The sequence below is a fragment of the Erpetoichthys calabaricus genome, chromosome 13 (genome assembly GCF_900747795.2).
Source record: "Erpetoichthys calabaricus chromosome 13, fErpCal1.3, whole genome shotgun sequence".
Lineage (NCBI taxonomy): Eukaryota > Metazoa > Chordata > Cladistia > Polypteriformes > Polypteridae > Erpetoichthys > Erpetoichthys calabaricus.
In genome coordinates, this window is record NC_041406.2 from 43,691,000 (window position 1) to 43,703,612 (window position 12,613).

Consider the following 12,613-nt stretch of genomic DNA (forward strand, 5'->3'; position numbering starts at 1 on the left):
TTGATAGTCTGTATTAAAAATAGCCTAATTTGTTAAGTACATACGAGAAATAATGTATAGTAACCATGTACATGCAGTACCTTAAATATAATGCTTCTATAAGTCTTGTATCTGGACTTTTTTTACAGACAAAAATAATGAAATTGTCTCCATATTTTTCGTTTTGCTTACCAGAACTTTGAACACTCTTGTACATAATTAGCACAAGCAGGAAACCTTCAGAGCTCTTAGTTAATTTATTTCTGACAGTGAATTGTCATAATGGCCACTTGATTCTGTGAAAAGATGCTGGTGAACTGGAAATAATTAAAAGGCATTCAAGTAATGTTTTCACATATGAAGGACAAAAACTGCAATCTAAAGCTTACTTTTTATTGAAAATCTTGAACAATAACACAAAAGAAAATGTTTCCCACCATAACATTTTTCTTTTTTCCTTCCTTTTAACTGTAGACCTTGTGACAAAAGAATCATTACCATTAGGAATGGCCACTGCAGCCACCACAGTATTGACAAATTGCAATGCTATAACAAATACAGAGACACCCTCGGGGGCAAACAAGAGACAGTTGTCATCATCTGGCAGCAACTCCTGCCCACCAATGGAGACAGAGGAGGAAAAAGCCAAAAGACTGCTCTACTGCTCACTATGCAAGGTAGCTGTCAACTCTGCCTCACAGCTGGAAGCACACAATAGTGGTAAGCTTGGCAAATCTCTTTCCATTTCAGCAATCCTGTCATTACCTTTTCAGAAATAGACTTTTACAGAAACATGATGGAGGAAGGCATATATCTACTTATTATCAGGAAAACCTAATGGAAAATGTGCTCATGTTTGTTATGGGAGATTGCAATATGCACAGAAAGAAATGCCTCATACCTACTGTTAACTTAAGGCATTTTGGGTCTTTCAGTGTTATACAATTGCATTTTTGAAAATTATCAACCTCATTGGTTAATACTACTGATATTTATAAATGAAAAGAGAGCTATAAACAATATAAGGTGTGAGAGATGCAAAAAAGAATTAAGGAGGGTGTAAAATATGTGAGCTTTTTGCTTGAGACAGCTGTTTTGGATATGTTACAAACATGGTTCCATTAATTTGTTTGAATTCTTGGAATTTATAAAGTAACACAAACCTTCATTAAGGAGTATCTCCAGGACACTACCCAGTTCTTCTTACAGATTAATTTTTAAATAAGTTTACAAAAAAACCTGCCTAGGTCCTAATTGGTGAAACAAACATTTAGTTGTTTTTTAAGGACCATAAACACCTAGGTGCAGTGCAGATTATTATTATTATAAACTTATTATTATAATCAGATTTTACTAATTCTTTTGGTGAAGCTGTATTAATGTATTTTATATATTTTCAAGCTTTGATTATTTATTTTTCTCTTTCTGTTTTGTTTAACTATATTGCCATTCTACCTGCCAGTCAAGTGCCTGGACCAGCTGCATTGGTTAGGCAAATAAAGTGAACCCTTGCGGGCACCACATAGGATTTTTCTTTAGTTCTCTTACAAATATAACAACTGTGATTACAAGATTATGTTTTTTTGTTTTCCTACTGTACCACCTGGGACCAGACATTATTATTTCTGGCTAGATCTTTGCAGCTTTTCTCGACATATCTCTTTATAATGTGAATCTTTACTCATAGCCTTTATGCCTTTATGCACCTTTACTTATAGCCTTTATGCATCTTGACAAAAATGTGAGGTATGGCATCATTTTACCTTAACCCATTATTGATGTATTTATAGCCAGAGCTTACATAATACATATTTTATACAGATTTGATTCACTGACTCACATAACACAATAATTTTGTCTTTGAAAGATTTCATAATAAGTCAGGTTTTGCGTAGTTTTGCAACCTAGAGCATCCCCTGTCAGAATACCACAAATCAAGAATTAAAGTGAAGAGGCCATTGTTACAGCCTTCTTTCTAGCCCTCTGAAGCTATGGACTGTCTGATTTAAGATCCGGGTACCAATGTATAAAACAGATGGGCTGCACCTTCCAGATCTAGACCGCTTTAAGGAACTTTGCAATTTTCTTCACCCTAGTATATTTTGGATCTGCTCTTGAATAAACTGGAGGTTTACCTGTAAAACCAAAAAAACTCACTAAAGACTACAGACCTAGGCATTGTTCTGAAAACACACTGGTAATACTCTTTCTACTGATTAATGAATTATATTATTTTGATTCAAGCTAATAAAATATTTTGGTTTTACAAAAATGTGTGTGATTACTGTGCTGCTAAATATAGAACCAGCTAAATATGGATATAATGTACTATCAACTGAAAACGGCTTCATGTAATGTGAGTCGATGAAGAAATCTGTCTTTACGTCAGTGCCAATATACACAGTACTAAGACACAGTGGCTCTTTATTTAATTTAGCCATGGAGTCCCAAATAAAAAGATTTCTGCTTGTAATTTAACAGTGTACATGATTATAAGTTAACAGAATTTAAAGAAAGTATGAGTGTTGAGCTGAGTGCTGAGCACTGTATTCATTTGACTTTGTATTCTTCTGTTTGATGTGTTAACAGGTACTAAGCACAAAACTATGTTGGAAGCTCGAAGTGGCAGTGGAACAATCAAAGCTTTTCCAAGGCTGGGCATTAAAGGAAAAGTTGTTCCTATAAAAGCAATTACTGGTCTGCAAAACAAAACATTTCACTGTGAAATTTGCAATGTTCATGTAAATTCAGAAACACAGCTTAAACAGGTAAGGGTGATATATTTGATATTCCTCCAAAATCTTTTTCCAAAAAATTGCCATTACTTAGAGAATTTTACATTGCTATTATGTACTGTAAATTCAGCTATCTTGAATCATCACATTTTTAATGGCTATTTATGCAAGTAGTTAATGAAGAACCAAGCACAGATCGTTTAATCTTTCTTTTACTTGACAATGTACTGCATTCACCAAGAGAGTAAATCTCATGATTTTATTGTGTAGAAAGATATAAAAATAATTTAAATGCTGTGTAAAACTGTTGGCAATAAGCATACACTTTACAGTTTATTAAACAATTAAGTGGTTTGGCAGGATCATTAACAAGATACAGCAAAAAAGGTAGAACAGGCATCTTTAGGAATGCATAGTACTGTATATACTTAGAAACAGGCACATTTGGGGTGCCATCGATTAAATAACAATAACATGTGACACCCTCCGGATAGTGTAGAGACTTTACAGATCCTGCTGTCATGGCAGACGAGTGTCAGCACTGTGGAGTCAGATGACACAAGAATGTTTGGAGTCATCATTTTTAAAATATAGAATGTTGTAAGATGTTTTGTGGCTAGTAACACAAAAATGAACATCAGCTAACCTGAATTAGCAATACTTTCAACAAAAGATGTTTCACACAATCTCTTGCACTTTTTAAAAGAATTTTTGCATCAATAAATTGTTCTATTATTAAAGCATTCAAGAAGACAGCATTGTAAGGAAAGAATGGCTGGACTTATTTAAAGAACACATTCTAATCAGGACAAGCACATGACATGTTAGATATACAGTAGGTGATTGACAAGGATAGGTCACCTTGGCAGGGGGCTGTGACATTGCAATATTTTATAGGCTTCCATTTAGATGCTAAGGTGTGCAACCTGCCACTCACTGTAGCTATTAAACTAGAGGTCAAAGTGCAGCATGCTGGGGAGGTTTAGATTACCTAAAGAGAAAGTGGCACAGAAGCCTGTCCTGATGTATTTTGGAAAATGACCCTATGTTTAAAAAAATGGCAGTGAGTCAGTTAGAGAATAAAAGAAAGAAAAAAAAAAGCTGTGTTTTGCTGACTCAGGAGTTTTTATGACTTTAAGTAGAAGCTGAGCAACAAAAAATCATGTTGCATTTTATTTCAGTGGAATATGTCACTTTATGAAGCTTGCACATTATATAATGAAAGATTAAATCTTAATTGATTATCGCAGCCTTAGCATCTTGTTAAAAGTAATTTATTTAATAAAATCATGTTTATGTTTAATGACTTAATTTTTTGCAAAGCATATTAACATTGTTGTGTGCTGTTAGTTGTTTTAATATCATTTTAAAGCATGAAAGTGACTGTTAACTTTTAATTTCAATACTCCCCCAGAATATGTGCATATAGTGTATTTCCAAAACACTTAAAGGCATTCATTCTCACAATTCTGTCATTTGTTATATTGTTGCTTTGAGCTGCATTCTTTTTCATTCAGAATCCACTTTGTGATTATAAACTTTAAAAAAAGGTGCTAGACTGTTTGCTAGAAGACAGCCACAACAGCAGTATTAGGTGCTTACAGCATAACAGTTCTACAATAAAGTATTTCTCAAAAAAATGAAAAGAGCAGAGTTTCCTCAAGGATTTCTTGTTTCCTCTTTAAATCTAAAGGCACAAAGTTAGGTTGATTGGCACTTCTGTAATCTTACCAGTAAGTGTGACTGTTGGTTGTGTGCTTAAATAAGGTTGGTTCCCATTATGAAATTTGAGTGGCACTAAGGCTTCATTTGTTGCCATATGATGTGTAAAAAGAACAAGAAACAGATGAAGTAGAGTTGTGATGCCATTTGGGAAAACCTCCATTTACTGTTTTGTCATTGAGAAAGAGTGTAATCTGCACAAACACACTGTTGACAGCACTTATTTAGGATTGTTTCTCATCTTGTCAAAGATAGCCAAGGTTTGGACTCTGGTATGTCAGGGATGGAGTGAGGATGGGGTGATAGATCTTCTTCCAGGCCAGTGACTTCCAGATTGGGCAGGAAACAGACAAACACCCAAGTAGATTTTCTTAAGATGCTGAAGATTTCCTTCTATAGCTGAAAAGACATGCAGATTAGGTTGATTAACAACTCTCAACTGGCATGATGTTAAGGTAGTATCACTGTGTGAGTGTGCATACCTTTCAATGAAGTGCAGGTTTAACTCCTTTCTTTTATCTGATGCCACCATAATATTCTCCACCACTGGTGACCCTACTTTGGAATATGTAGGCTTATAAAATGAAAATGTACAAGTCACTAAGCATCCTACAAAGTTTTGCCTCCAGCTATAATTCTGCATTGTAGATATGTGGAATAATAAGTGATCTGATATTCTAAATAAGACAGACATTTGACCATACCAAAATGGTTGACATTCTACATTTAATTAAATAAAGTAAAGCGCATAGACCTTTCAGGCCTACCTTTATTGGTTAGCGAAATGTTTTGTTCTTCTGGGGTTGCAAACTCACTTTTATCCCTTTTGAAAGCAAACAAACCCTTTTCCTCATACCTCACATTTTATTTCTCATAACTGCCCACTGTTTGTTCAACCTTTGTTTTAGCTCAAATAATGACTGATGATCATTGGCTTAAGGTGGCCCTTATTGAATTGAGGCAAATGTTGTCTTTAAAGTATAATACCGGTTCCACTTTGGGATGGTGTGCTCTTCACTACTGACATGGAGATATTTTGGTCATTTTTTTGGCTCCTAATGGCCTCACTCTCTCCCCGTCTCTATGACTTCCAAAGTAAACCCCTTCATGGGCAAAACTTTTGCAGTCAAGGTTTAACACTCAGTCCCACTCTGGAAGCCTCGTTACTGTCAGTGAGTTCCTCTTTATGTTTCTCCTGAAAAAGCCCTCATTGGTTCTCTCCTCTACCCCTGAACAACTTTGCCATGTACTATCCCTTGTCCTAGCGAACCACAGTTAAGAGAAAACGTGATAAAACTGACCAGTGAATTGGAGATCCACATCTGTGGAATGTGCTTTTTGTTAAAACAAGTAATTTCAAAGTGGTTCATGATAAGAAAAACAACTTAAGTACACTTGTGCATTTAATAATAACAGATTAAATAAAAGTAAATAGAACTTTAAGTGTCAAGGGGCCGAATATTAAACGTAATGAATTGTTAATGCCAAGTGATAAAAGTTCATCTTTAAGTTTCTTTTGAAATCAGCTAGTGTTGCATTAGCCCTAAAGGTCTCTTCTGGAAGCTTGTTTCAGAGGTGGGAACCAAAAGAGCAGAAGGTCTGGTTGCCCGCAATAAGGATTCCTACAGAGATTAAATTTGCAAAAAAGTCATATCCAGGACCTGGATATGAAAAAGAAAGAAAAATCATTGTTAAAAATGGGATGAGCTCTGAATCAGAAAGTGAATAAATGCAAAACACCACAACCCAAAATGTTAATTCAATTCTTATAGCTTTATAGCTAATGATGTGAATGCAGCAGTGATGAGGTCATATGGAGTGACTTGCTGTTGTCAGGAATTGGCATTAGGACCCAACAAGAATATGGCCATAACCATGAAAAATCACAGAATTTTGAAATGGTGGCAATTGAGGCAGACAAAAATACACAAAATTGTGGTGTGAGATCATCAAAAAGTAACAAATTACTTACTAATACAAAATAGGTGGATATATGAAGTTTAGATATCCAAAACCAGTAAATTCTTAACAGTAAGGAGATTCATTAATAGGAAAACCTGAAGGTTAGATGATGTATATCTGAGAAAAGCTACTAACGTGTATTCAGGGAGAAAGGCTGGTAACATAGATTCATTAGTCTTTTATAATGTCAGTGTAAAGATGACTGAATTAGAGTAAATGTCTGTGCTATTTAAGAACAAACTATACACTCTGAATGGTCATCATTAAGAGACCAGAAAATGTAATAATTATAATATTCAAGCCATCATAATGTGAACACATGTACTAACTTCCCTGTTTCATTCATGAACTGAGCTAGTTTAAGTTTTAAGTGCCAGAGTAAAATTAAATATTGCAGATGGCTGATATTAAGACCTTAAAGTGAAGGTATAGTAGAGTGTCAAATATGACCAAAATATTTGCAACAAGAAAGAACAAAGGAATAAAGTGATTCTTAATATTAAACTTGGTAACTCTAAACTTTCTTATCTTGCAAGGAGTATGCATAAAACTTTCTTAAGATTTTTTGTTATAAATGACAGTGCACACTACATAGCAAAGTCAATGCTGTTGGCTGTTGATATTGTTTTCTGCTGCATATTTCCATTACTGCAGTGGATGTTCTTTAGCATTTCTTAAGGTGATGTAATAAAAATTGAGGAGCTGTTTGATTTTAAAGTATTTGATATAACAAACATAACTTAAAAAAATAAATGTACAGTAACTCATGCAATAACTGTGTGTAGTTTTAGATTAAATATGCTTGCAGTATTTATGAAATTTCTCTTTCCTACAGCATATTAGTAGCAGGAGGCATAAAGACAGAGCTGCTGGAAAACCACCTAAGCCCAAATACAGTCCATATAACAAAGCCCAAAGAAGAACCACTGCACAAACGGTAAGGGCACCTCTTTTCTTCTATTAAAAAGTCTGGTCATTTTAAGTTTTAAATAATCATCCCATTGAATGTATAATTAATAATGGTGTGTTTTTTTTTTGCAAAGATGTCCTAGTGTTGAAGCATGGAATGAAATATTACAAATATAATTATAAGAAGGTACATTGATTTTGGTTTAAAGAGAAACAACATACACAACCTACAGCCAACTACTGTACTTCTATATCTGGGCAATGTTTCCTTCAATTTTAGCATAGTTTGTTTAAATTATAATATTTTTCTTTCATGACATGTTACCATGTGGTAACATTTAATGTGTTTTTTTAATAATAAATTATATATGTTTTACTTTTGTTTAATAGATGTTTTCATTATTAATGCAACTCAAGGTTTCCAATTTGTGGATTCAACATACATTGTTTCAGTTCACAGAAAGAAAAACAGATATGATACTTCATACTTTTTGCAAATTTGGTGATGTTACAAGTGGCATTATTCAGGAATCGGTGCTGGAGCAACTACTTTTTAAATTTAAACTGGTGATTTATGCTAACAAAGTCAGTATCAGTAACAACTATGTTAAGAACTGGAAATACCCTACAGCAGGGATCTCCAACTCCAGTTCTGGAGAGCTACTGTGGCTGCAGGTTTTCATTCTAACCCTTTTCTTATTTAGTGACCAGATTTTGCTGCTATTTAACTCTTTGCCTTAATTTTAATTGATGCACAACTTAAAACTCAGGCTCCTTAATTATTTATTTTTTCCTTAATTAGCAACCAAACAATATTAAGACACAAAATGTACCAACACATAAGCAACAACCTGCGTCCATCGCACGACTGAAAATAAAGAAAGGTGAAGGCCTCAGTAATGTTGATCTGCTCAGGTCCACAAAACATTTTGACAGTACTCTTAAAAAAAGAAAATCAACAGTTTTGGAAATGTCTGCCATGGCAGAATGAGCACCATGGAATTAAATAACGGGTTTAATTAGCAACGAGAATTGGCTTAAAATTAAAAACTGAATGAAGTGAAGCTGGTTGGAGTTTGAGGCCCCAACTTAGTTGCTCATCTTTTGGCTCACTTCATATCAAATTTATGTTTAGATGCTATTTAAGGAAAAAAAGAATCAATTCAGTGGTCAGAGTCTCAAGAAAAGTCAATTAAAATAAAGGGAAATAGTTAATTATCAGCAAAAACTGGTCACTAATTAAGAAAAGAGTTAGAACGAAAACTTGCAACCACAGTAGATCTCCACGACTGGAGTTGGAGACCCCTGCCCTAGAGTTTGCATAATCAAAACTCAGTTAGTAGAGTTTACAGGTTATGAGTTAGGATTTATAAAAAGAATTAATTGTATCCCAGATCCTGCCTGTGTGGTACCGCTTTGAGTAGTGAGTAAAGCACTATATAAATGTAATGAATTACTATTATTATTTTACATTGTTCAGTTTACATGTTTCTTGTTGAGTATTGATGACTGCTGTAATGAAGACTTTCTCTGCGCGAGTCAGATGTTGCTATAATACAAAGTTATTTGTGGGTGGACATTGTGCAGTACTTGATCCACCAGCAGCCAACTTTATCAGAGCAAATAGTGAGAATTTTGTTGAAAGAAAGGTTACGTTTATTTCTTAAGCAAATCCAATTCTGATCCTTAACTCTCTAGTGGCTTTGAGTGTTAGTTTTGTTCCTACTTCATTGTTTACTTTGTGTCCTAAATTGTGCCCTCTCTGAGTACTGCTCTTATTTTTCCAATTCAGAAAGAATCCCTTCTTCTTGAAGGTAAAAGGAAAAACACAAGAGATCAGTTGAATTTCATGGAAAGATCCTAAGAGATGTAAAGTTTAGTGTTGATTAGTGTAATGTTTTACATATATGTTGTAACAATATTAGTTATATTACACAATGATTAGACACTTATATATCTTAAGGACTTACATGGCAATGTGGACTTATCATGGTCCATAACCGGAAGGTGTACAGATGTGATTGCAAAAACTAAGATTTTTTACTTAAGCTTCTCGCAATACTTGTGACACATTATCTGGAATATCATGTGCATACTTGTCCTCTGCAATACAAAAAATAGAGAAAACAGCATTTGAGAAGGCATACAAAAGTGCAACTAGACTTACTGAATGCTAGAATACTAGAGTATGAGCTTGGAGAAAAGATTTAAAGAGTTTAATCTTTTAAGTTTAAACTAATTATTTAAGAAGTGAAGTGATGTAAGTGATTAAAAATATGCAATCATTGTAGTTTTGCATAGTTTTAAAAGTAATATCTCCCAACATATACATTAGTATTTCAGTGACTTAAAGAAATACTCCACACAATAATATTTTTTAAATGTTACTTACCCCATGTAGTTTATAGTGATGGTTGAGAAAAAATATTTATCTCATGTTTTCATGCAGAATGGACATTAGAGAGTTTCTCATAGAATACGCATATATGATTACTAACAATGGTAAACAGCAAACAATATCAAAAACATCATGAAAAATTCTCATGTTACTCGTGTCATATAATCCACATGTCAAGTCATCCAGTCGTATGCACACAAGTTCCCAAACACACTTATTTTTACTAAAATATTGTTAAAATAAACCAGCTCCGGAAAATGCTCTTGTGAATGAAAATGGCATATTCTCAAATGCAAACAAGCATTTGAATTGTAGACCTTTCTCCTGTAGTTAAATTAATATTCATATTCACAACTGAAGCACCTCGATTATTTTATGGTGGTCTGTGAAACTGCACAGGTGAATTCACTGTCTGCTTGTTGAAGCATCCTAGATTTGCCCAAACACGGGGCATATTCTCTACCTGATGTTACCACTTGTTTTTCTTTAACTTTTAATTGTTAGTTGTACGCATCTCTCAGTGAACTTTGCACTGTTGATATTGCATAAACTGCAGTGTTAGGAAATGAATAAGCTGGTACTGTATTGGGCTTGACTCATGACTATTGGTGGGAGTCTTCAATTCAGTTGCTTTCTGCAATGTAAATTGCTGATGCAGGATAATGTTAATTATTCAGTAATCATTTGGAAAGGTTGTTTTATCATTACTTTACGTATATAAATCAGTATCTTTAGGTTTTAAAGTCATCAGATAATGGACATTTGCATTATAACTGACAGTTTACTTCACTACAATACATTTGAAATGTTGGTTGTGAGTTTAGCATCATATTGTTGTTGAATTGTCCCAGTAATTGATGTACCAAATTCTGCATCAGTTTAGTTTGTGCAATCAACAAATACTTGAACTAATTAAGGGCTCAGATGAATCATAAATGAAAATTTCCCAGTAATTTTTATTAATTTCTCCTATACAGATAGCTTATAATTAGCCCATAATTTCAGTAATTACTCATTTGTGTCAGTTGTCAAATGATTACAGATGACTGGGTACCTACAAGGCATTGCAAGGACATTTCTTGAGTAAGATTCATATGTAAGGTACTAAAATAATACTGAGCATGTTTATAACAAAAATTGCATTTATTTTTAAAAGTTTATACCGTAGAAGGAAATTATCTGACAATTGAAATATACTGTATAGTAGTCTTTGGTCCTCATTTAATAATAAATAATGAATTCATCCTTATATAAAGTGTTGCCTGCTGAAAAACCTACTAAAAATTATTAGTGCTGTAGTTGCTGCTACTAGTAATGTGTGTTTTCCAAAACTAAAGTAGGACCATTACAAATATATACACAATAATGAAACTGCATTATCACATTAAATAAAAAAAATTACTCTTATTCTAGTATCCTTTGTTTTCTTTTCTTAATGTTGGAGTCACTAAATGGTTTCACTGAGATGGTTCAGGTGTCTGATACGGATGCCCCCTGCACACCTTCCTGTAGAGGTTTTACGGGCACAACCAGCTGGGAGAAGACCCGGGGAAGACCCATGGCTTGCTGGGAGGATTATATCTCCCAGATGGCCTGGGAACGCTTTGGGATCCCACAGTATGAGTTGGCAGGTGTGGCTGGGGAAAAGAATGTTTGTGCCTGCAACCCAGCTTCAGAAAAGCTGTGGAAAATAAATGAATGACTGAATGAATGAATATTTCGAAAACTGTGCTATAAAAGGCTACAGGCCTACTGGATAATATCCTGGGTTTTTAGTAGCTGCAATAATTAATCAAACTTTTCTTTTTGTCTGTTTATTTTTCTTTATGGATATTCAACCATATCAATCTTTGTTTCTTTTTTTTTGTTTCCTTTTATTTTGTGTTTTAACTAATTATTATTTAATATTAATGCTATGTTTTGACAGTATTTTGCTTTTCTGTGGGAGTCATGATTTTGAGTAGCTGTTGCCAACACATGACAGTTTGTTGTTAGAGGCTTGGCCCTGGAAGTCATGCTGATTGTGTCATTGCAATGACCATATTGAAGTCAATTGTGTATCCTTGTCCAATTTTGTGGATAAGTAACAAAAAAACGTTTTTTGGTATTTAGGAGTGCTTAAAACATATATTACGGTTAAGACTTCTACATGTTTCTTGAATATGAGTTTTGGTTTTGTTTTGGCTTTTCTTATTTTGAATAAACATTTTTCACTTGTGCTTTCCCTTTTGACTATGATTTTTGAGTTTATCATCTCCTGGGGTCTCATGTATGAGCTGTGTGTACACACAAAAATGTTGCGTATGCCCATTTCCATGCTCACTTTGAGATGTATAAAAACTAAACTTGGCATAAACTCCTGTACATATTCACAGCAGCTTCACCCCGTGCTTACTCAAGCTTCTGCCTGGTTTTGCATCCAGCATCAAAGCAGTGTTACTATTTTTGTGTGGTGTTCCTTTCTTTTTCGCATCCATGACGTGGGATTTGTTAAATTCACAGAAATTAACTGCATACCGTTTACAAATTTAATTCATTTGATTGTAATCATTCTGTAACAATATAATGGTGCATGGAATGGCCAAACTATTCCAACTACCATGGCTGCTTTAGCAAGAAAAAGACATCACAAATGGAAGAATTACAAGACAACGCGTATTTATAGATGACTAGCAAAATACCCGCGCTTCGCAGCGGAGAAGTAGTGTGTTAAAGAGGTTATGAAAAAAAAAGGAAACATTTTAAAAATAACGTAACATGATTGTCAATGTAATTGTGTTGTCATTGTTATGAGTGTTGCTGTGTTTTATATATATAAAATACACACACACACACATATAAACATTTATATACATATACATATACACATATATATACATATCTACATATATATATATATATATATATA

The 12,613-nt window shown here is 34.0% G+C and overlaps 1 protein-coding gene across 1 annotated transcript in view; it reads left to right on the forward strand.

The window, feature by feature from the left end:
• znf385d (zinc finger protein 385D) overlaps positions 1-12,613 on the forward strand; it is a 320,341-nt gene that overhangs the window by 295,303 nt on the left and 12,425 nt on the right. Inside the window, exons 5-7 of the mRNA XM_028818176.2 lie at positions 454-699; positions 2,569-2,747; positions 7,234-7,335. Coding sequence (XP_028674009.1) covers positions 454-699; positions 2,569-2,747; positions 7,234-7,335 — 527 coding nt within the window. The remainder of the gene's footprint in view (positions 1-453; positions 700-2,568; positions 2,748-7,233; positions 7,336-12,613) is intronic.